This window comes from Falco peregrinus, chromosome 7 (assembly GCF_023634155.1).
Source record: "Falco peregrinus isolate bFalPer1 chromosome 7, bFalPer1.pri, whole genome shotgun sequence".
Taxonomy (NCBI): Eukaryota; Metazoa; Chordata; class Aves; order Falconiformes; family Falconidae; genus Falco; species Falco peregrinus.
The window spans coordinates 35490385-35516373 of NC_073727.1; the positions used below are offsets into that span (position 1 = coordinate 35490385).

Sequence of the window (25989 nt, forward strand, 5' to 3'; positions counted from 1 at the left end):
CTGGAATGCAAGTTGGCACACGTGGCTTGCAGGCCAGGAATAGCCTTCCATCTACTAGTACGGTGCTGTGAGACTTTTTAAAACTATTTTTATCAATGTGTGTCTGACCATAGTCTCCCTCACATGATGGACAAAAGTAGTAACAAGCCTACAGATATGTAGTTTAGGAACAAACAGACGAATGTGAAAACCTCCTTCTTTTTAAACAGGAAAACATAAAGCCACTGAATGTCACTGTATACTATTTGCTGCATCCAGCTGCACATATGCTTCCATCCAATTTGCTATTTTAACCCTTTCAATTCTGTTACATCCAGACTAAGAAGCGTTAGCATTGAAGCTGCTGACCACACTTCAACTGGGAGAAAGGTGGCGTCTGCAGTGGAGTTATGTGACTGTCCCCCAGGGTATGATGGTACCTCATGTGAGGTGAGTATCATGATGCAGTCTAGATCAATTGTGCTAGTACTGTGGGAGTAGAAGCAAACAGTGACCCTGTGTTGGCAGAATATAGTAAGAGAGCTGTGCATTTACAGACTCACAGAACGGTCAGGGTTGGAAGGCACCTCTGGAGATCATTTAGTCCAACCCCCTGCCAAAGCAGGTTCACCTGGTAAAGCAGGTTCACCTGCAGCAGGTTGCACGGAATTGCGTCCAGGCGGATTTTTACTGTCTCCAGAGAGGAGACTGCACAGCCCCTCTGGGCAGCCTGTGCCAGGGCTCTGTCACCCTCAAAGTAAAGAAGTTTTTCCTCATATTCAGATGGAACTTCCTGTTAGGAATTTGGTATAGCCTGTCTAGTTACCTTTATTTCTAGGTGGTGGTTCATTATATTTGTTAATATTTGAAATACAAAGTTTTACACCTCTGTGGTGATTTCTAAGTTATGAAAAGACATTTCTCTTAATAAAAAGAAAATTAAACCGGTGTTGTAGTCTTCAGCCAACTGATATTACAAATGAATTAAAATACCACAACTGGAAGGAAAATGGCAGTTACCTGACCTGTGCACAACAAATCCAGATCAAATTGTCTGAGTTAACGTGGTTGAGTTTCCTCTTTTGTTTTCCCAGGGCTTTGCCATTTGCCTTGGAGTCTTTGAGGATTGTATGTGTGTTCTTGTGGGGATTGTTTGATTTTAGTTTGGTCCTGTTACAGATAATAACATAGACACATGCTCAGAAAATACCCGCTTTTCTAACAAATTCGTTAGTTCACACAGAATGTGTCCATACAAGTATACATATAATTAACTATCTCACATGGCCATAGCTTGGGGTAAATAGAAGCCAAAAAAAAATTCTTCAGAAGCTTTGCCTTTAAGGAAATAGTTTCAAACACCAAGATGCTCTGCTTCACAAAACTACAAACAATATGCCATTTACACAAGCACTCTAGGCATTTGCTTGTCAACTCTCTTTTCCTTTAACGTTTTCCATGCTTATATGTGATATTTAGGGCTTAGAGTCTAGTTTCATGCCAAATGTGGTTGCTTGTTACTGGGGCTAGATAAACTAATGTAGAAAGAAGGCCAGAAGGGATTAATGGATATTCCTATCACTTCCAAAATGGTACAGACAGAAAAAAGAAGAGAAAAAAAAGAAGAAAAAAAGGAGAATATTGCCTACCTTGGCTGAGAAATAATTTTGAACTCTGACCATTGTCTGTCCAATGATTTGAAGAAAAAAGCTGAATGAACTGTCATTATGCTTCACACTTTTTTTTCCTTGTCCGTTTTTTCTCTTAATTCTGATTTGGCTGTGATTTCCCAGAAAGTAGTTGGAAAGGCCCTGACCACAGATGTTTCAGTATCTGCTTCTGTTGTAGAAGCTGAAAGGTAGAATTCCTGCCTTGATGTTCCTGAAATTCTCTGTCCAGCGTTGTGTCCTTCAACACTAAACCTTCCCTCCTTTTCAAAGCAGTCCGTGAAATCTGCTACATACTTAAGATCATATTCCACAACAGAGAGTACCTATATAGGTAGCTGCAAATTTAAAGTCTCTGTGCATACTAGATGGCGTGGACATGCTTTGACTCCTGCCCTTGCTGAGTGCTAACCACAGACCTATGGAAATAAACCATAGTGTAGTCCCTACCTGTATGTTGGTTTTCCTCCCAAGACTGAAGGACAAGTAGGTATGACAGACTTCTGCATGAGCGTGCTTTTCCTGTGTCCCTTCACTGAATTTCAGAGCATTTCAGACAGCTCAGAAATGGCATTTGACAAAGCTGACCTATCTCACAATAACAATGACAGAGTTACAAGCTTTAGTTTCCATGCCTTTATTCAGTGAATTCATATCTCATTAGTCTTTTGTAGCAGAGGTTCGGCATAGGATATGCATTGTACAGTTCTGCTTGATAGAAAAAAAAGGGGAAGTATTTTGTTGTTTTGAATAGATGGTTGTGCTTTTTTATAACAAGAAGCAAGAAAAAACAAATAGTGATGTTTTAGATTTCTAGATCAACTAGCAGTTGAGAAAGTATGGAAATATAAATTGAAAATTTGGAATATTTTAGAATACCGTGTTTGTTTCTTCTGAATATTTGGACCTTGTCCAACACTTTGCTTCTTCCAGTTTCAACCTAGCAGAGTTACATTTTTATTGATTTTGTGCAGGTTTTCAGTTTCATTTTCTCTTCTTCCTTTAATTTAATATACATGTTTCTTTCCTGCATAATGATGTTGTGGTACCTGGCATCAACACTGCAGCACCAAACCCAGCCTTTATTTACTTATTTTCTTGCTGTGAATGTTTTGGCATGATCAGTCTTCAGAAGACAGCCAATCCCATTTAAAATATTCTGTCTCTTGTGAGATTGCTCCATTACGCAAATTTGGAATTAATTTTCTACAAGATTCTGGTCAAAGCAAATTGGTATGTATTTGCTAGTACATCTGAGAAATGAACACAGAATTGCATGAGCATAGGTAGAACAAATAAAATTTTAAATTTCAAATACCAGTTGGACTCATTTGCGATAGTTACTTTGCTCTGCTCATGTGACTCTTCTGGCCTTTATTCTTCAACATCTTCACACCTAATTGCTCTTCTCCACCAGATTTGTTCCCTTTAGATCTACTCTTTTACTTCCATTGTGAAATAAATTGTGTTTTAACTTGTATCACTATGATGGTCAAGGATTTTCCTGACTTTTGAATGTTAAATTATTTCTTTTCTTAAGATCCCAATCTTTAATCTTTTACTTTATTTCTGTTCTATGTTTTGCTCTTGATATTCCATGTCTAAGCCCTTAGAATTAGTGACTTTTGGAGTCTTATCTTGTGCAGTATCATGTATATCTATGTGCAAGATCATTCTTTTCAGAATCACTGATAGAGGAAAAGGATTTATGGATTTATACAGAAACAGCTTAGATAGTTGCATGTTATGCCACAGGAAAAGAAAAGGGGGTGGTGGAATTTATTTTAACCTGTTTTGTTGTTTGGGGTTTTTTTTTATAACTGAATTTTAATTTTTAGTGTTTATGGGTTTTGTTAGGAATGCGTAACCAAGAATGAAAGGAAGGAAAGATAAGGATAATGTCTCCGATTTTGAAAATATTTTTTAAAGAATCATTTCAATTCATCTTCATAGTACTTCATGTTTTGCAGGAGAAAGACAAGAAGGGACATCATCTTTATTTTTATAAAAAAGAATTTTCTTGTAACCTTTTTGGACAGTGTGTGTGAAGGGGAAGGGATTTTCTTTACTAAATTATACTTTTCGTATTCTATCACAACAAAACTTTCTTTTTGTATTAGCCAGGTGCTTTTGAAGGTCAACATTCATCATGCACTTTTTTATATTATGCAAAAACCTTGGATCACATGAGCAGTCTTGTTGAGGAGAGATACTTTGCAAAAACTATGAAGCCATTTGTGAGATACATAGTAAGGAAGATTGCTGCCTGACATCTTATTATGAAGAAATGGAATAGCTGAATTTTCATTGATGAATCGCAGTTGTACAATGTCACCATTCCTAAGAAAAAACTGGCCATGCATTTAATATTAATCTGAATTTAACATTTTAAAAAATAAAAAAAATAGAGCACATTCTTAAAGGGAAATGAGTATATATTTAGGAAGCACAATATGTAAATAAAAGGGTGGCTTTGTTTTCAGCCTGTGCTTTATTTCAGTATACCTTGGTTTTGAATCCAAACAAAGACTAAATGGTATTTTAATTGCTCTTCACTGCTGAACTTCTCAGAAAAGGTTTTTGTTGCTTTGGGTTTTTCTTTCTTCCTTCTCTCTCCTTCAGTATTTTGCCTTCTGGCTATTTTTCAATCAGTACCTCTTGCTTTGATGCTGTCATATTTCAGTTCTTCATTTCTCTGCCTTATTTTACCATTTCAGAAGAATGATCAAGTTAAGGCTTCCTTTAATGTCACACTTTCCAGTAAGGCTAAGGTCAGTGCAAAGCCATAGCATCTGGAAGATCAACTTTCTAGAGAAATGTTGGTGTTTTTCTTAATTTGACAAGTATGGTTTTGTGTGTGCAAGTATCAAATTCGACAATATTTTTAAAATTCCATTCCTTTCTTTGTTTAAGTGAGAGTTTAACTTTTAATCTGATTTATCTTGCAGTCTTGCTGGCCTCAACACAGGCGCGTGAATGGCACGATTTTTGGTGGAGTCTGTGCGCCATGTACATGCTTTGGTCATGCAGAATCATGTGATGATATCACAGGAGAATGCCTGGTAGGTGTCACTACAGGGAACATGATGGACATGGCCAACCTGCTCAATACACCTGTGTGATTGAATTAATGACCTCTCAGACATAAACTACTCAAGGGAAAAAAAAAACAGTGACCAACAGAAGAGATCTTTATGTTGCTTTAAGCTACAGATCCCCTCATCTCAAGATATGGTATCTTCTACAGTTAAACATAAGGAATTTTTTAATTCACATAGGATTTATGTTGTAAAATAGAATCAATAGTATAGGGTATGGCATGCAGAAAACAGAAAATATATCAGCATTCTTCCATGCAAGATTTATATCCCCCTCCCATCTGTCTCCTGCAGCGTTTTCAATTTATAGTGTCTACCAGGTAACTTTTAAAATTCTGTTCTAGTATGACAAGAAGATATTGTTAATGGCTTCCTTCATTTAAATTCCTACTAAACCTTGAAGAAACATTTAAATTGTAGTTTAAAAAACTAATAAAAGCAAATGATTTGGGCTACTTCAACTTTTTTTGCTTGTAGGCTATGGAGATTTTATGTAGTAAGCTACTAATTCAGCAATTAAATCCATGATATTATCCATAGCAAGCCTACCAGCACACCACTATTTCCAGTCCATTCAGTAGCCTTTTGGAATGGGTGAATTATACTGAATAGACTGTTCTGATTAACTCAAGGGCATTTTTAGTTTTATATTGTCTGACATGGCATGAAGCTTGAAACAACATGTCTCATTTCATTAGTCTTGCAGAAACACAAATTGAGCCTGTGCCAGTTTAGTGGGATATCATCCACTCATATCCCTGCAGAATTTCAAGCAGACTCTGTATTGTGCATCGTTCTAAATGTTCCCTTTAATTTCCTTAAGAAAAAGCTGCTGGGAAAAATCCAAAATTAAAATTCAGGCTTTTTTCAATGTAATTTGGCACTTAGAATTATCACTGTTCTTCCTGTTTTGCCCATACAAGTTGTTTAATTGCACTGCAGTGCAAAACAAGATATCCTTAATGTGTGGATCAGTGAATTTTTCAGATTGCTTTTTCATGAGTAGAAGCTTAAAAATGATTATCAATTTAATTATACTGTAAGCCTTAAAGAAGTACCTAGGATGAAAAGTATGTATGATATGACAGTCAGATTTTGAATCTTTCACTTATGTGCAATGATTATGTTTATCACTAGGATAGTAAGAATTTGTGTTTCTCAACAACGGTAAAATTTCTTGCGTTAATGACTGTAGCCTCCAGCTATGAAGTCTATAACATCAGTGTGGGATAAAAACAATTAACAGAGAAAAAAAAAAGGGAAAGGAGAGTTATAGCCGAGTATATCGTAACTATTGACTATTTTGCTTAGGGGTGCATAGCTAGATGTGAGTTCTGAGGTACCTTGCCTCTGCGTCTTCAAGTTTTACCCCTTGCACAAGTTCGCTGTTTATTTTTGTCCGTAGCGCCAGTCTGGATATGAGAGAAGGCATGCTATAGCACTTTTGCACTTTTCAGCCAATGTGAACCATTGACTGAGACAGTAGAGCTCCCTCTTCTGCTATGTCAAGGATGCTGCTGTAAAGATAATGCAGCACTGTCAAGGAAGTGGAAAATAGCCAGTTGAAAATGTACTTTAATCTATATGTATTATCAAGCATTCTGTATTTTATGTGTTCTGTCTGAGGTTATACTAGATCGTGCTATAAAGGAGAGGCGCACAGGGAGCTTAAAATCAGTTCTGGATTTTCTTGCAGCTTACTTTGAAAACACTGTAAGTGAAGTTAGATTGGTTACTATCCATGCAGGCTATTAAATGCTGCTGTTCAATTTGGATGATAAGCCTTTTGAAGTGAAAGAGAGAGAAGTCTGAATGCTGAAAAAGAGAAATGTTTCACATCAAAAGCATTCTTTCTATTGAGGTTTACACAGCCTTTTGGCCTCATTATTATTCATGGTGTTTTTTCAGTAATACAACAGACAATTTAGGCACCTAATTTACTGATATGATACTTCTCTTTGCTCTTCCTTAGCTTTGAAATGTAGTTGAAAAGAAGCTGAAATACGGTTTTGACTTATGATAAAAGCTGAAATCATCTGCTTTGACATAGGCCTGTATAAAAAGCTCATTTTAACGCATATCTTTGCAGTAACCTGCAAAGCCATTTGATCCTCACAGCAACTGCATAGAGCTGCATGATACATCATTCTCGTTACCCATTGTGGTGTACATAACTGCTTTGGTACACAGGACAAGTTGTAACATTCGGAAATGCTGTTTTGTAGTGTTGCGCACACACATTTACAGTAGTTTTAGGAAGTTGGTTAAACCTAAACCATGTGAAAAGCAAACACATTTAAAGGTGTTTCATTCATTACAGGATACTATGTTCCTATTAGTAAGCCAAGAGAAAGCAGGTCTTTCTCCCCTAGAATATGCTCAAGTTACTAAGTGGGCAGTTCCCAGTAGCATCCATTTTGCATTTTATTCATTTGTGTGTAAATGGCATACACCATGTAGATTGAGGCCCAGGTCAGGGCTAGTGGACATGTACTTTAGACAGTGTTCATCACACAAGCAACTAAGTGTCTTCATCCATCTTTATATACATAATAACAATATGATACATCCTAAGCTAAATGCAGTATAGGCCATACCACAGGTGAAAATTATGTAAAGCCTCTGCAACATCCTGCTTGCATTTGTAGCACCAAGAGAGGGAATTGTCCATGTAATCTTGACATTACAGTAGTTTGGAAATGCCAGAAGAGCATGTTCATGCTTCTAAAGTCGTAATACCATTCTCTGGTTTAGGCGGCTAGGGAATGTACTAAAATCAGCACCCAGGCTTACCCTTTTGCTTTCTTTAACTAGCTTAAACTAGCAGCTTTCCTGGCTGTGTCTGTGACAGACATCCTGGGGAAAGGCAGCAGCATGCCAAAGACACTATCGTGGACTCAGTCATACTTCCTGATGGAAGTTTTATTTCCATCACTAGCCTTCTATTCAGACTGTTTCTTTCCCTATTCATATACAATCAGCTGCATATGCAGCTAAGCAGGATTGTTTTCACTGTGAATTTAGGGTTCCCTGATACTGGGTATAAAGATATTAATTTGGTTTCTTCCAAGGGAGGAGAGCTGCCTCGGTAGAAAATGGTGGAAAACACTCCGGGACATCAGCAATAAAGTCTTTGGGTAATAAGGTCCAAGTCACATACAAAATTTTGGACAAAAGTAGATTTCACAGTCTTACTTACTCAGAGGTTGTCTAAGTGAAGTTTAATAGTGTTTGGAGATAAAAGAAGTCCAGAAAATTGATGCATTCAAAATAGTTTGAGATCCAGTACCTGAAATTTGAAAGCTTAAATATATGGGCCTAGAATCTTTCCTGGCCACAAAGTCTATGGATCTATGGAACAAGATATTGATGTTACCAAAGCCACTAAATCAATGTGTTGGAACAAGCTATACCCAGTCTCATGACACACAAAAAAATAATTAAATGTTCCTAAGAACATGAAATTAAGATTTCACAGGTTTAAGCAAGTTTTAAGGAAATAATCTCAATATAATTAGACATTACGTAAACTAGATGATGCTCTAAACCATTGCTGTACATTTGGCAAGTTTCAAACTGAGATTCAACCAATTAATATCAAGAAAACACAAATTTTTCATGAGTATTGATAATATCTTTAAAAGGGCTAATAACTCATCTACTTAAGTACTTAAAGTGATCTATGAATTTGGCAAAATTTTATAAAATTTAATGCATCACTGAAGAGACTAGGCAAATCACGTCACATTTACCTGCTACATAATCCTTGTTCTTGTCCTGCAAAATCAAGACTGGCTCAGGAAAAAAAGTATAGGGCAACACAAGACTGTTGTTTCTGAGCTAAACTTGAACATAATCACAATGCAATGTATGCTTAGATATCGGTACTGTATGTGTGGGGTTCTTTTTTGTTTTCAAATTTATTGATTCATGGTGATGAAGTTAGCAGTTACAGAGATCTGGATTGAGGAGAATTAGACTCAGTACGTGGCAATGACTGCCATTAGAGTTTCAGAAAATAATTAATCAAAGAGAAGAAGGTCAGCTCTTTTTAACATTAATTTTTGCTACAAGATGGAAGGGTTTGGGTTTTTTACTTTAAAAAAGCAGAAGCTGCATATGCCACTGTGTAAAAGATGTGTAGCTTTAAAATAGTGTGCTAGCTTCTCTTGCTTTAATAACATCCTTGACATATAAGCTGTTCATATTCTTCAAAAACATTAAGATATGTCTGAAGATATTTAAAGCTAAACTTCACACAAAGGAAGAATCCATTATTTTTCATAAAAAGTACAAATAATTTGACATGATGCCTTAAAAAAAAGTTGAATTGCAAAGGATTTTTCTTTTGAAACACTTAAATTATTTTTGTCGCATCTTCTTTTAAAAGCATATCTTAATGTTCCCAGCTACTTTTTCAGTATGGCTGATAGATTTGTTTTGAATGACAGCACTTGAAGTAACAATCAAATGGACTTAAATGACCTAATGAAGTAGAATTTAACCCAGCTGACTGTTCTAAAGCCATAATTTTATTTGACTTAGAGTCTCAATAGCTGGTATTAACTCACAATCTACTAAATATTTGAAAATATAATATTGTGACTAACGCTTTCATTTCAAAGATATGCTGATTTTGTACACCAGCAATAATAATAATGCGCCCTTTAAAACAGCAAACAGCATTTCTGGAGACAGATGCTTTTGACTCCAGTGCACTCATGACTGAAAAGAGTATTGTACTTTTTCAGCTGCCCAGATGTATGGTACTTGCAAAAAAAAGGTCATACAAATAATTTCAGTCCTGGAAAGTCATGAAGAAGAAATCGGTGTTCCTTAGAATAGTGCCATTTATTGAGGATACATTATGTCTTTCAGATGTGAGGCTGTTAAATACCGGTCAGTACCATATGCATTACATTAAAATGAGAAAACAATTTTCAAGTGTTCTTAAAAATATTTGAAATTAAAACGTAAGTTTGGAAATACCTACACAAACCCTCAAGAGTTCCTAAGCAGTAGCTTGGGTGAAACAGATTCTAGATTTGATCTAGCCCATTGTCAAAATAGTCTAAAGCAGATCAAAACATACGCCATTAAGTAAAGATAAGGTAAAGTTCTGCAGTTAAATATTCTTTTTGTGTTACATAAAGAAAAATTATCCAAAAGAACACAAGTACCTGGCACATACAAAGAACTGATTAAGATAGCTAATCTCTAGAACTGTTTCTTAACCAGCAGCAGAAAATTAGAACTGCAGACCTCTTATAGTCCTGGTTAGAAAATGGGCTAGGTGAATGACTTTCAAGGACTTGCCATATATAAGTTCTCTAATTATGAGTTTGTACTTTTTGTCTTCTGTTTAGGACTGCAAACACAACACAGGTGGTTCATATTGTGATAGATGTCTTCCTGGCTTCTACGGTAATCCTACTAAAGGGACAGCTGAAGACTGTCAGTTGTGTGCTTGCCCCCTAAATATACCTTCTAATAAGTAAGATATATATTTATTGCATATTACGTTTTTTCACTCAGTAATTTGCCTAACATTTTATTTTATGCTTTTGCACGTACGCTTGAGATTCTTTGTATTTTAATCAAAATATATTCTACAATATAAGCTTTTATTCTCTTTTTACAATTGTACAGAGAGACAAAGATCAAGGCAAAAACTGAATGAGGCTAGGCTAGAAAGACCAGCACAGAATTTGGATGAATGTTATTTGAATCGATAGCTAATGTTTGGTTTTCTGTCCTTTAAGAGTAGGTGTTTCTAGTTTTAAAGCTGAATTTCCAGATTCTATGTGTGGGGTTTTTTAATAATTGAATTTTAAATTTATTTTTGTTAATTAGATAAAAGAGTGATTTCTTTTGCTTTTAATTTTCCTTTTCTTCCAGTCAACCCACTTGTATGTATTATTTGCTACCTATAATATAATAGACTAAGTGGCTTGTAAATTTTTCATTGGTTTTGTCCCAACCAGTACCTGGAAAATGAACAATACCAAAATCATTTAATGTGGTGTAGTTGAAGAAAACTGTTCTGAATCTTGTCTGGTTAGTTTTCTTGTGCATACTTTAAAACAGAAATTATGTGTGTCCATTTGTTTTAGCACATTTGGTCTATGACATCCAGTATGTCTTCAGAGAAAAGGAGCCCTGGTGCAAGTAGCACATGTCCAGATTACACAGAAAAGCTACTGTGGTGCAACACATACAGTAATTATTCAGGCAGATCAGGAACTGTTGAGTATGTGTCTGACATGTTTGCAGTAGTAACTAATGCTTGCCCAAATTCCAGTCACCAATTGGATGTGGCACCCATCTGAAAAGAATCCCTGTTAGTCAATGTAAGCACTTCAGGATTGTGGGTTTGTACTGGAAGATTATAATCCGTGCACAGGAGTTGCCCCATCCCAAACTCTTCACAGAGTTTAAAAGTTTTAAGTGGCTATAGAGGCTGATAAATCCACTGGAGTGAATATTTTTTCCCCCCTCCATTCAGCCCTGCATCTTCTGTCTCACCACATTTTTCCCAAAACAGAAGTTGGATTCTGTCAATGAAATGCACTTTATTATTTAAGAGTATAAAGAGTACTTCTTAAAGTTTACAGGGCAAAATGCGTGGCTACCACCTGCACAGAGAGGGACCTCTGCAAGATGCAAGTAAATAAGAGAACAGCATCTAAATGGCTGTGTGGCAACCATAAGGCACAGATGAACAAGATTTTGCTCTCAAGTAGCTCAGGCTAATGCTGTTGCCTACAGTGGCATTGTGTCTTACTAAAATTCCACTGATCAGTGCAGGAATAATCTAAGCACTCATCAGCAGAAATTCTAGGGGACCGTAGAATAGAAGCCTGCATTCCTGTTAGCACAGCTCTTTAGATGGTTTTATTAGATATACGTGGCTTTATTATGTCTGCTGTTCAGGCATGGTTCCTCTGATGTCCTCATTGCTTTTGTGTACTTAGTATTTCCTTGCATAGTTAATTAATTATCTTTCTTTTGTTTGAGAACACTGTACTGACAAAGCAGGGAAAACACTATCACATTTATATCTTGTGCAGATGTGCAACAAACCAAGTCAAATAGATTAAATCTAGATTTTATTGGCAAAATGCCTGGAGACCTCTATTATGTATTCATCAGAGTTCTGGCTGCTTTACTTTTCTTTTTTTGATGTTGAACAAGAGAATCCCCTCTTTAATATTTAGTTTTCTTGAAAAACAGAGGTACAAAACAAACAGAATATAAGTATTTTTGAACTGTGAAACTGTAGGAGTCCTGAATCCTACAAAGTTTAACCCTGCATTAGAATTGTGCCATAGCTTCCTGTTTCTAAAATGGGCAAAAGCACAACTGTGAACAACATCCTCAAGCTTTGTAGAACTCATTGTAAGGTTTAAGCTCGCATGACTTTACAGTTCTAGACCAATTATAAAATTTGCTTATAAGGAGAAAAAAAGAGGTTGTTAAAGATTTAATGTGTTACCTGAAGGCTGTAAAAATACTTGGGTTTCTTTCTTTCTTAGCTGGCAGTGAGTTTGGAATGCTAGGGATAATATCTGTAAACAATTCAGATTCCTTCTCATGAATAAAAAAATTTTACCAATCTCATGTCACTGTACAGGTGTAGTATGTATCAAGTTATTTCTGAATAACCTAACAAGTGACTGATTTATGTACAAACTATTATCAGTAGCTGTATATGGATCGCAATTCCTGTAGCATTTAATTCCTAATGTGGCGTGACAGGGCATCTGAAGGTCTCTAAGCTTCATACGAAGTTCCTGGTGCATAGAGAATATTGTCCATGTAATGAACCTTTGAGATATGTTTTTATTAAGAAATTACTTTTGTCTTTTATGGCAGTGTCGTATTTATTTATGGTGTTTATAATGCTTCCCATCACTCACAGTACCTGAGTCTTCCTCTTTGCAATGCCACATAAGGTGGAGAACTGTTCTATCCATTTTAGAAATCAGGTGGTGAAGGTGGTATCCTAAGCTGATTTAACTGCTGCTCATTCCTTCTCCTGTTCCCTAATCGCAGCAGTTTCGATATACAATCATTGGAGCCAACCATAAAACTGCCTTCTGAAATACAACAGCATTAAGTGACTTGCTATGTCAGAAAAGAACACTTGGCCAAAACAGGAAACTAAAATTGTCTAAGCTTATTTTCTAGATCCTGGGTTATATTTTCCTCTTCTTGCATATATCTTCATATTTGTACTCGCATGATGCAAATGACATCCATACCTGTATTATAAATGGCATATGTAATGCATGCTTGACTTCTTCAGCTTATCTCATTAACACATCACCCTTACAAACTGTTCTAACATTCTTAGTCTTTAAGGAACTTCAAATAAACTTCTTTTTTCCCATGGAAATTATCAGACACACTATACATAATTCTTTCTGCTAAATGTAAATGTCTGGGATAATTACTGCTTTTCTCTTGAAGTGATGATAAATTTAATATGGGTAATGAAGACCCTGACAGGAATGTTTTATCACTGGAAATGAGAGAGAGAAGATATCTTGCTGAGCCTGGGAAGGTCATAATTAAGCTTGTAGCATATGAACTAGGAATTTCTGTTTTTCTCACAATTTTAATATTTTGTTCGAGAATTAAGTAAAATCACAAACTTTCTCCTAAGAGGTGTTTTCTATAACATACTTGTAAGCCTTAAGGAAGCCCTGTCTCCCAACATAGACCTATCACATATATACCCATACTTGTGCCATATCCTGATTGGTAATAACATTGCTACCTTATGTAAAAGCTGAAAAGTGGTGATGGAATCAAGAGCGACTAAGATTTTTTTGAAGCTTGTTTTGACAGAACAATGCACACTGTTCGTTAGTATTTATCACTAGTGAGTAAGGAGATTCTAAATAACCAGGAAGATAAACTCTTCTTTTCTCACCCTACTATCATGTATTTCCTTTATAATATGCAGAATTTCTCAGTATATTAATGTTTAGTGTTAAGATGTGGACTAACTATTAAGTCAGAGAAGGAATCAAAGGATGCTAGGGCTGAGCATAACCCTTAAAACATGGAAATTCTACTATTGATTATTATTGCTTAGTAATAATACATACTTTGTTATTATTATTATTATCATCATCTTTAAAGTTTATGAAGTTGACCTCAGAGCTCTTGATGGAACTGTGCACAGTCAATCTTGTTCAATGCTATAATGAGCTGTGATAGCATCTCCACAAAGCTTCCCACATAACTCTCAAAAGAGTGAGGCTGGGACTGACAAGCAGGATCTTATTTGCAATAAGTCAGGTGCTGCTGATTAGATTCAGTGATAATGTGTGCCTCAGTTGAAAATTGCTTTCATTGCTATTTAAAAATAGAATGAACAGTTATTGTTTCTTCAACTGGCTCCTTCGTACATTTGTGAATCTATTGTTAATTGAATGACATTGCAAAATAGCATGAATGTAATCTTTATGGGAAAGAGGAAAATCCCAATAACTGTCTATATTTACTGCACCTGACTGTATTTATAAATGGAAATCACCTGTAACAGAAACATTAAAGACTAACTGAGGTCAGGTCACAGGATGGATGACTCCTGACAAGTAGGGTCCAGTCACCAGCAGGTAATCATGTTACTTGATCCTTATTAGCTTTTCTGTCTTCTGTGGGCCTGTTATTTTCCAGAAACTTTCACTGTATCTCTTATTTTAATTTATCTGAGGTCATATTATGCCTATTTTTTAATATTGTAGCATCAACTTTTAGCTTGAATATACCTTACTTCTGATGTCTTTGTTAGAGTGATTATATTCCTTAACTTCTGTTTTCCTAGGATACAAAACATAAGTTTAGTGTCTTCTTTCAGATAGGCGCTTTGTTGTCCTGTTGTGCGTAGTGACCCTGCTATGCACCTGCTCCCAGTCTTTTTCTTTTTTTCCCCTTTTCTATTTTTCTATTTGATTGACCAGAATTGATTACCATTATTCAGATGAGGCCTTATAAAGGTGCTTTTATGTCTCTGTCTCTAATAGTCATTCCAGAATGATAGAACAGGCTGCCTTTTCTTCTGTGCAGTGTCTCTTGAAGTGTCAGGAGGTTTCCTCACAGAATTATGTTAAGGGAGAAAGATTAAAGAAAGCAAAATGTTAAACAGTGAAGGAGTACAGTTCAGAATTAAACATAGATGTCAAGAGGTGGAGCTTGCAAATGCCTACAGTATCCTTATTTATTTAAAAAAAAAACAACAAACAAACCAACCAACAGCTAAAAATAAGTAGAACATAGCAAAGAGGTAAAGCTTTCTACTCTGCAAGCTATTCTTAAACTTCAGTGCACCAGTCTGGCCTGTTGCTTGAGGTCGCTGGCACTCAGTTTACCCAAATGCACTCTCTGGGAAGCTGCACCAGATATTTCCCTTTTTTGCCCCTCCTCTTTCTTATTCATTGGGTTCCTCTCCCAGCCAATTACACACAAAGTTAACTGAGCTTTCAAATCAGTTGTCCTTCAGAAAGATTTATATAGAGGCCATGTTATGGCATAGATTGTTTTGCCAGGCCCTCAGGGGCACAAACAAACAGCTGTACATTCCTGCCTTTTTAATGGTATCCAGACCACTCAGTGGCAGGCTCAAGTCCCGTAATAACAGGCTATTGGGATGCTGCCATCCGTTACTTTATATTCAGTGTCACAGAAATAGCAGAGTCATTCCACATTCAATGTGCTGGAGTTAAACTTAAGCCCCGTGTCCTAGACCAGAGTCACTTTTCTTGGGCACTGTTTTGCAAATTAACCATCTCTGAAGGGAGAAGAGAGCTATGCTGCTAACCATCTTTTCTTTATGTTTCTTCCTTGTCCCTCTTCTTACCCAATATCAACAACACAGCTTTAGCCCGACGTGCCACTTTGACCAAAGTCGTGGATTAATATGCGATGAATGCCCCGTTGGGTATGTGGGACCACGCTGTGAAAGGTAAGCAAGCACCATGCTTTTAACCGTATGAGATCTGAAACAAAATATTGATCACATGGAACTGTTCTTTTTATTACTTCCCCGTCCCCATTCCTGTGTTCTGAAACTTGCTGAACAAATTCTTGTGCACCTTCCTCTGATACTTTGTCCATGAATTTGTATATTTCTTGTGCTTAAAGCTTCCAAGAAGCATTTACTGAGAAGTAAGAGGCCTTTTAAAACAGATTTTTCTAGCTCTTCTGGGTTTTTTATATTTTTTTCTCTTTTGTCATTTGAATGTTTAGAGCTTGGTGAATCAAATATGCAATAAATTACTGATGCCTCTTTTCAGAGAAGTTAATATGCAGTGAAAATACAGCTCTTCTAATAAGTTATTTGTAGATTATAATTATTTTTTATAAGAATATGTTTTTTGTTGCTTCTAGTTTCCCATTTCAGTCTTTATTTAGCAAGTAAAACAAGCAGGCTTTAATGACAGAAAAGGTAATTCTGCTTTGTCAAATTTATAGAAGAGCTCAATATATATTTCCTACACTTATTACTACCTATAGAAAAGAAAAAAAAAATGTCTAGTCTGTCTTTGGCTGTGACAGGTCTGAGTGACATGTTGTACTGAGAGAGAATGTTCTCTCCCCTTCTTATATCCTGTTATTCTGAAAGGATCACATGGATAATTTAAATGAAACAGAAGGCTAGTGTGAGTGCTGGTGCTAAGCTCCTAGGAACCCCCTTCCACAGGAGGTGAGATTGCATAGGCAAGGGATATCACTACTGTGTCTGCACGCCTTTGGTCCCTTGGGATTTCACATAGATGGAACAACTAGCAAGTGCAGTTAGTGTGCCAGGGGAGCTCTGCTAGTTGTTTGGAGGTCGCAATGAATCAGCGTTGTCTTTGGCTCTGTGATCCCAGTCCTCTGTGACCCTGCAAATGACACCTTTTTAAGAGGGCCTTGGGGAGCCAGATAACAGTCTTAACACCTGGCTAAAGAGTTATGGGGCATGAAAACATAGTGCTTCTGTTTCTTAGTAGGCTTTGGCCATTTGGCACTTCCATGAACTGCTTGCACCATTTTCCAACGTAAACCCTGAAAAGAAGATAAGGCTTCTGAATGAAGATTTACAGTATTCGGGCTGGGATGAGGAAAAGTAGGAATGAACCAAGGGGAAGAACCAACCAGAAAAGCAAGATCCTGACCATACGCCGTGAATTGCCCCCTAGTCCTGTCTTTCCAATTTACGTTTACGACTACTTCCTTTTAAATCCCTGTTGTGCTATATCTGTCCTACAGTGAGAGTGCAGGCTGTCATCTGTTTCCACCCATCATCACTGAGTCCGCTCCTGCTGCGTGCTATTTCTGCCTGTCTTTTCCTGTCTGTCTTAGAAGTCATCACCTTCTTTCAGCTAGTGGGCTGTGAAGTTAATGACGGCAGGAATAAATCACATCAAGAGCACTTTGGTGGCAGTTTGTCAATGCGGGGTCATTGACAGCTTCCATTAGCAACAAGTGCTGTTTCTGAGTGGAGCACAGGCTGTAGATGCAGTAGGACAGAATCTGAATAAGTGGCAGGCTTGGAATTTAGCCAGCTTTCCTAAGGAAATGAGGCTAGTGCCATCTTTTTGTGCATGTCTGGCTGGCTGCCTGCAAAGAAATTGAACTTGTAGGTCAATTTCAACCAAATTTGACAGAAGGGTGGGAGGTCTCAAAGATAATAATTGTTCCTGAAGGTTTCATGAAAAGAAGTAGCTGAATAGAAGTTAATAAATCAGGACGTCTCATAGCTAAGGGGGAGGATACTGTGTGAACTCACACCTGATTAAACAGCAGAGAATACATGAGAGAGAGAGAATGAGAGAGATTATTAAATGTTCTGCCCATAAGAAAACTTTCACAGGGCAAGGAAAAAGTGCTGCTGTAGCCTGAGGGATTAGTCCCTGCTGAACAGCAACATCCAGCAGCAAATAATCAGCCCTTAGCCTCGTAACCATGAGATACAAATCCATTGGAAATTAGGCCGTTAATTCCAGTGCTTGTAAAACTATTTGCTTTTAATTGTAACAGGTTGCTTGGAAATGCCTGCAGTTGTCAATAATAATAAACAGGAGAAAGCATGTTGCCTTTTGCTATTAACAATGATTGTATAATTGCTAAAAGAGTTTACATGAAATTCTCATTCATTCTAGCAACTGCAAAGTGACATGTGATTTGAGCCACGTGATTCGTTTGCTGAACAGTCCTAAATTATCATGACATACCAAGTATCATGAAGTCAGCATATACAGTACTGTACATATATATATACACACACACACATACATCTGAGTTGTAAAATTTCAAAAAAAAATTGCTACTTCTCTCACTTGAACGCTTCAGAAAAATGTTACCAAAATTGCTCAATGTTCTGAGGAGTCCAGCTCATAACATCATCAAAATAATTACAGATATAAACTGTGTTGGGAGTTACCACATATCTATAATTGTAAAGAAAGCAGAGCTTCCTCGTTTTATCCTTTTCCCCCGCAAGTTAGACTGATGTTCTTTTGCTCACTGCTCGCTTTCCCAAGGGGTATGAGGTAGGACAGACAGTCTCCTAACTTCATAGAAAGGATGTGTGGGAATGTCAAAAAGTTGTTCTTTTAGCCCAGCACGTTTACAGGATGATGACACACATTTTCCAACTACACAGTCTCGTTAGAGACAATAGCACACAGTTTTGGGAAAAAGAAGGAAAATGGGTGAGCATTTAGCTTCTCCTGTAGCACTCCTTAATTTATGAGTATGGTTTCAGTGACCTTTTCTCCCTAAAAGGAGAGATGAGAGGTCACTGTAACTTAAGTGAGAAGTGTGGGCTGGGTCATGGTCCTCCCTTCCCTCCGCTCCCCGTTCTTCAGGTCTAGTGAGTCCCTTGGCTTCAACCTGCTGCTTCTTCTAGCTAATACAGTTCTTCCAGTGGTGCCAGAAGTACAAGTCTGTACTGCAGTGCTGATGGGAAAAGGGTCAAGCATTCAGGAGATTTGTTACAACAAATATGTTATGCAGGGTTGTTTACAGCTTGCAAAGGTAGGCACTCTGACATTAAAAAATGCAAGATTTGTGGTTGGTCATACAATAACATCTCTGTTGTGCACCTGAATTAAGATTTTCAACTGCATGTTCACAAGCCGTTTCTCCACAGGGCTTTATACATGTAAGTTTCAAAGCAACTGCAAAAACAGTATTTCCAGACTGTAAAGTGTTCAGATCTGAAGGCTAAATTAAATCTGTCTCAAGGGCTTTTTTTCTAGTAAATAAAAAGAAATGTATAAAATAAGCCTGTGTTTTTGTGCATATTTGTGTATATACGCAGCACCATATAGACTGCTATGAAGAAAATTAACTCTATCCCAGCCAGACCCAGTACGCATACCTACAAGTATATTTACATAGTAGCCCTGTGTTTGGCACTAGTTATGACAAATAAAAACAGTGTCACTAACAGATACACCTGCATTTGAATGTAAAGGTGGGTGTAGAGGAAGAAAGAAAAATATGGAAACAATCTTTCTTCGCTGCTGTTACTCCAGTTTTTTAATATTTTAATAACAGCTGTTCTGTTGTACTTAGCAGCCATTTATTTAGATATGGATTTTCTGTGATACATAAATGTAATTTTCCATGCCACATGTATTATTATTATTTTTTTAATATGAACCTTGCCATATATGTAATACTTCGAATCTGAGAAGAGTAGCTGAAGCAGAACTGTCCTTAAGGGAATAAAAATGGAACTGGTGAAAGTGGATTTTTAAATCTTCCCCTGCAACTTGAGAAGCAGGAGAAAAAGTGTTAAGAATTCACGCATAGATACATGCACACAGTTTTCTCTTAAGCTGAACTGGTTTACCCCTTTTTTCAGGATCCTCTTGAATCTGGATTTGAGATTATATATGTATATAAGTAGAACACAGCTATGTGATGGTAGTGAGTTTTGCTAATTGTAATTAGCAAAGTCTAAACTGATGAGAATGCAAAGAGTTATCACGGTCTCCTGCTGTTAATAGAAGGAAATGATTAGTAGTGTATTTCTCACAAATCTTTCGAGCATTTTTTCTGTGAACCACTTGGTAAGTTTCTCTGAATGCTGTCAGATACATAACTAACACCTAAATGAAAGTGAAAGAGGAAAATGAATATGCATTAAAGTGAAGCCAAATAGATTAGTAGTACCAGAAGGTACAGATCAATGACAAATACGCCACTAATATGTGAGAAAGATCTCAGCAAAGAGGAGGGGTGAACTTCAGACATCATTTGTTTTAGGTAAAATAAAATAACTGCATAAATTATCAAGTCATGTTTTATCAAAGCCAAAGAATGCCTATTAATTGTTATGTGTATTAAGAGACATCCCTGGCCCTTGTAACTGAGAGATCATCACTGAAAAAAACCCAATTTATTTTGGAGAAAGTAAGTTAAAAATCAGTCTTTTGTGGTTGCTGAGATATCCTCCATCCAAGGAAAAAATATCCATTTCTTTGCAGGGCATACAAGGAGGTAAAGTATATGGCTATGTTCATGACAAGTTTTGAAAATAAAATGCCTGAATTATTCTAATGACAAGGTTTTGATGTCCTGTTGCTATGAGGAGTTATTTGTGAGAGATGGCTGTGCTAGAAGAGTAAAGCACAGTGAGCTAGATTGTGAAAATTTTAGTGATGTTCTTGCGTGCTTACATGGTTCCAAACCACTGGACTACTTATGTGTTACTCGTCTGTGATCTGCGTTGTGGGTGTTTTCAGAGACTGGAAAAAAACCTGCTTTGTGTAATATCTTACTACAAAATACTGTTCATTTAGGTCCGACTCTAATTTCCTCCCTAGTCTGTTTCCATTTTTATAATCTTTGTTAATGATATTGATTAATACCTAATGAATGTTTAGATGGCTTCATTTAGGATCCAGTTGGATGTTTCATGAGATTCTGGATGCAAGGAAAAGGATTAATTTGACAAGCATAAAGGGACAAGAGTGAAAGCATAGTGGAGCTCCGCATTCCTGTACTAGGATGGTATGCAAAATCCTTGCTCAACCATACCATCCAGTACTATTACAAAGTAGATAGGAAGTCTATGTACATTAGAACTGCATTCAAACCTGAAGTACTAGGAAACATTAATTTATTCCATGTGCTTGATGTACTTTCTGTTTTCTTTACACTAATTGGAATTAATCTGAGATGCACATGAATAACTTCATTAGCTGGAAGTGGGCAATTTTTCTTTTTCTTCACTATCTACAAGTTGCTCTTACTGTGAAGTGTGAGCAAATGTAATGGAAATGAAAAGCAGACCAGAATATAAATAGGAAATCGGCTGTGAGATGAGTAGAAATATGCTTTAAATATACACTCATGTTAGGTCAGATTCACTAACCTGTTTTACATGGTACTCACAGGAAATTGCTCATGGGCAAGGTGGAAAATAAGGTGATATTTTTAAACATCTCTGTTTAAATATGAAAGGTATAGTACACACCAACATAGTTCCTGTGATAATGAACAATCTTTTTGTTTCCTGCCTATACACAGAGTTATCAATCCATTAATTGAACAAATCTGACTTCAGTAGATCAGGGAGGTTCTTGTTAGGTAAATAAATTTATTTCTGTATTACTTTTTAAACCTGCTTTTCTAAACTAAACAAGTTTTTAAGGCAGAGGGAAAAAAATCATCAGGCTTGCTGGTAAATGAGTACAGAACATCTAGACATGATGTGCTGAAACACAAAGCCTATCTAACACTGACCAGAATTCCTTTTATGTGCCAACAGACAGATTTCTTACCATGCGATGTCTTGTCTTCAGTGCCAGTGACAAGATTTTTCTCCCACTGAAATCTAATTACTAGCAGAACTGGCAGGATTTCAGCTGGTACGGTACCTACAGTGTTATTAGAAGAAGGGAGAGAAAAAAAAGATGCCTAAGAAACACTGGAAATAAGATCAAATAATTTTTGGTGATGAGTGAGGCAACAAAATTAGTTATTTCTAATAAGAGGATTATTTAAGGGTTCTGACTGGTGATGTCTTTTACCTTAGGTGTGCAGAAGGCTATTTTGGACAACCTCTAATACCAGGGGGATCGTGCCAGCCATGCCAGTGTAATGACAACCTTGACTTCTCCATTCCTGGCAGCTGTGACAGCTTGTCTGGTGCTTGCCTGATATGTAAGCCTGGTACAACAGGCCAATATTGTGAGAGGTGTGCTGATGGATATTTTGGCGATGCTCTTGATGCAAGGAACTGTCAACGTAAGTCATGAACTTTTACTGCTACTGACATTATTGTTCAACTCTATAACCGTTTTCCTGAGAGGAAGACTGTGCCTCTCTGTGAGCAGGAGAATGATACGGTATACTTACACCTCTAATAATAACAATGTTTTATTTGCGTTTGCATCTGGAAAAGGAGGCATCGAACTAAATAGAAAGAGGAACCTATTAAAATACTTCCTATTGCAGTTGAAGCAGTAATGAAGCAATCATGGAAAAAAACTTGGGAGTGTGGAACATTGCATGGATGCAAAATGTTATACTAAATGTCAGATCTACAAAAATAAATACAAATAGATGGAAACTTAGTTCACTAAAACCACTATAAGCCATCCAGAGAAATCTCATTAACTAGTGCAATTGGTGCTGAAAGGAGGGAGTGAGGTTTCAGCTACTGTAGGATCCAACTCTGGCAGCACTTGTGACCTCCTTTCCACCTATATGGCCTCAGTAAGTATTGGAAGCTGCTGCTTTCTACAGGGCCAGATTCTCCTGCAAAGCAGAGTCTAAAATCTGACAAATTTTCTAAGGTGCTCTGGAGGATGGTAGCTGGCATACAGCAAGCTACCACTTCTCAGCCTGGTGGTGGCATGTTGTTTACATATCAGCCCAGTTCATACTTCCTCATAGTGATGCAAAAAATTATTGAGCAGATGGAAGATTTGGTAGGAACAGGAGCTTTTGCTTCTGTAGGAGGCAGTGGCACTCTCTGGGCCATTGCTGGCATGATTCAGAATACAGCTATTAGGCAGAACAAGTGCTTTTAGTTTAAAAACATTCTTCACGTACCCTTCCACCCCATTTTGAGGAATGGAATATAGCAGGTTTCTGTCCTGAAAGAGCAGAGCATTTTCTTTCATTGTCGCAAGGATGTAATCCTTTTTGATTCATTGGAATAAGCTCAGAACAACTCCATTGAGTACAAAGGTGTTATATCGGAGTGAAATTATGCAAGTAAAAGAGTTGGGCCATGGTCTTACTGCTGTGTGTGCAGGAACACAGGGGCCACTTCTGTAGTATGTGTTGAAAGCATGATAGTCTGAGCCGCTAACATCCATTTCCAGGATTTGCTCTATTAGTGATTTGCAGTTTGACAATGAGGATACTAAGTTCTGTTGAACTGCATGGGAGCCAGTGACATGCAGAGCATCACCAGGTTTCTCAGCTAAGGCTAATAAACACCGAAATACGTAAAGTCACAGATAACCATGAAGATGTATACCTGGGTAAGTGCTTTCTGTACTAACTTTATACAAAGCTGAATAAAAGTTGGACAATCGCATATATTCTCTGCACGAATTAACAGTTCATGATGGATGCTATCATATAAGTTAGGGTGTTAAGTGTGTAATGTGATTTAAAAAGAGGTGTATTTCAAAAATCATAGCTTCCAGTAGCTTGTCACCATTCCTGAGGCATCTATAGGACTGTTGCTTTGAACATTTCTACAGTAGTGGCAGCTGCATGAGAAAGAAATGTAGTATGAGGAGAGTTCAGAAAACATACAATTAAAAAAAAAGTATTAAAAATAAATACATATTTAATGTACAATTACAAGCTTTGCTTTTGTTGTTAGTATCACTGACAAGAAGAGCCCCCTAATGTATGCATAGCCTTGTGCTCAGTTACCTTGTATTAATCTACTCTCTTTCATGTGGGTTTTCTTTTTTGCATATGACTTATTTCCTTTGCAGACTTCCATGAAGTTTGCCCTGCAGCTACAATATCAGAGGGACTGTGCCTTTACTTTGTTGTTTTCAATTTCATTTCTTATTAAAAAGCCAAATCCAAGAGTATTGCAAAGCATGAATTTTGCTTTCAAATTACTGTTTGAAATGTCTTGTTCTTTCTCAGTACGCTGCTGCTGTCGTGTGCATTAACCGTTTCAAATAACAGTACAACTTCATATCACTATAGCATCTCTCAATTTCTTGGTGTATCTGTACAAAATCATAAATCTAAGAACAATGAGAGAATGTTCTAAGCTTATTTGATTTGATTCTAGTAGGTTGTTTTCTGGTGTGAAACAGCACAGTGTGCTGAAGCAAATACCTGGAGGTTGTGCTGATGGTAATAGAGCTAAATGACAAGAGATGAATTAAAGCAAATATTCAAGTGTGCCTATGTGCCCGTGCATAGGTACTACTGTTGGAGGAGAATAAGTATGTAGGCTGATTATAAATACATACTCATAAATATTTATACAAATCTAGAGAGAATGACCAGTGTAATTTTGGGAGAAAGTAAGACAAATTTCTCTGACAAGGCTGTATTGCATTATAGCAAGCATTTGGAGGTTTGGACAATAGCAAATTTTCCTAGTAGAGTTGGGTGAATGGGAAGGCTTTAGGTGAGACTAATGCAATTTATCAGATTGAGTAACAGTTTATTAGATGAATAGCCCTGACTGTATGTTTCTTCTGTGTGTATGTACTGCCAGAGCCAAGAAAAACAATCAAAGTCTCCAAATTCTGCCTTACCACTGCATTGCATTCAGTCATCCGTGGCTGAGTTAAGGGTACATGGTATGCTGTCTTTGGTATTAGACAACATAAATAGGACACTCATCTGTCTATAAAATCAGTCTAAATTATCTTTTTGATTCTTGTGGTATCATATACCTGATAAGCAAAACAATTCAAATAAGTCTGATACTTTTTTTGAGGTCTGTATAGAAAGGTTGGTTAAATACTCTTAGTTTGTATTGGGAATTGGGTTTTGTTGAATCTGAGCTTTTGCATCATCTTTCACTGCTCACCATTTTAATTAGAAAGATACTCAAAACATATATGTGATACTCATCACTGTGTACAGTTTGGAGTGTTGGCAGTTTTAAAACATGAATGTTATAGTGAAGGAGAGGGCTGTATACAGGATGAAAGAGGTAAGTCATGGATTCAGTTAGTGTTAAAAAATGAAAGTAAAAGGAAATGAGAAGTGCTGTTAATTACAGCAAAAGTGTTTTTAAATCTTTACATTTTTAAAATATATTGCAAAACAGAAAGAAATAAAAACCTCTGACAGTGTTACCAGACTGATAGGAGAACCCAGCATATTTTTGTTACTTATTCCAATACATGAGACATCTTTGCAAACATTTGAGAAATAATGCCATGAACAGACTGGCAAGCCATAAAGTCAGTTTCATTTAAAAGAAGCAACTTCTGCAAAACACCTCAAAAGTGGGGAGAAACCCCAAAAAACATCCATTCAGTTAGAAATGAAAATTGTAAATTAGCAAGTCAAAGTAATGAGGAAGTTCCTGTTGTAACACTCTCTATATAGAAAAAATATAACTGCTTTGTCTCAAGTGGCACCTTGTGACATGCAGGTATTTGACCACCACATGTTCACTGTCTTAAAATGGAACTGTCAGTTTGAGGGCGGAAAAAAGCAACACATGCAGTCAGGGCACTGCAGGAAGGCAAAACATGGATTGGAGCCCTGGATAATCAGAAAACAGTAGTTCCATTTCATTGCCACTTTAAATAACTAAAAGAGCATCGCAAAGAGTTAGGCTGGTCAGTTGGGCGATGTTTCTTCTGGGAACTGTTGCTGCTGCTGCTGAGACAGAGGTCTGAGGAGGTTACTGCTCCCGCCTGGAGGTCCCTGGGGGTAACCTTGTGCTGGGTCCTCAGCCTGACATTTCCTGCCTACTATCTGTTAACACAGACTGGACTCCAGAGCAGCAGGACCAGCATGTGGGGCTGTAACACTTCCACCTGCTGTAGCTACGTCCCGTACACACCCTGTATAAGGGCCTGTACCCTTTTATATCTTTTTTCCTGTCTCAGTACAACCGTGCCCGCTCCAAGTTTCAGGGCATGTACTCAGTAATGTGCCCTAAACATCCTGGTTTCATCTGAGAATTGCATATAAAACAAACTGGTACGAACTTGAGGCAAAATTTCTCACTGCAGTAATTCAGAGCAAAATTCCACATTAATATTGGTGGTTAATGTGTG

General features: G+C 37.1%; 1 protein-coding gene across 1 annotated transcript in view; it reads left to right on the plus strand.

Annotated features, from left to right (window-relative positions):
- LAMA2 (laminin subunit alpha 2) overlaps positions 1–25989 on the plus strand; it is a 377166-nt gene that overhangs the window by 216113 nt on the left and 135064 nt on the right. The window contains 5 exon segments of the mRNA XM_055811018.1: positions 318–429; positions 4595–4708; positions 10111–10238; positions 15633–15719; positions 21792–22003. Coding sequence (XP_055666993.1) covers positions 318–429; positions 4595–4708; positions 10111–10238; positions 15633–15719; positions 21792–22003 — 653 coding nt within the window.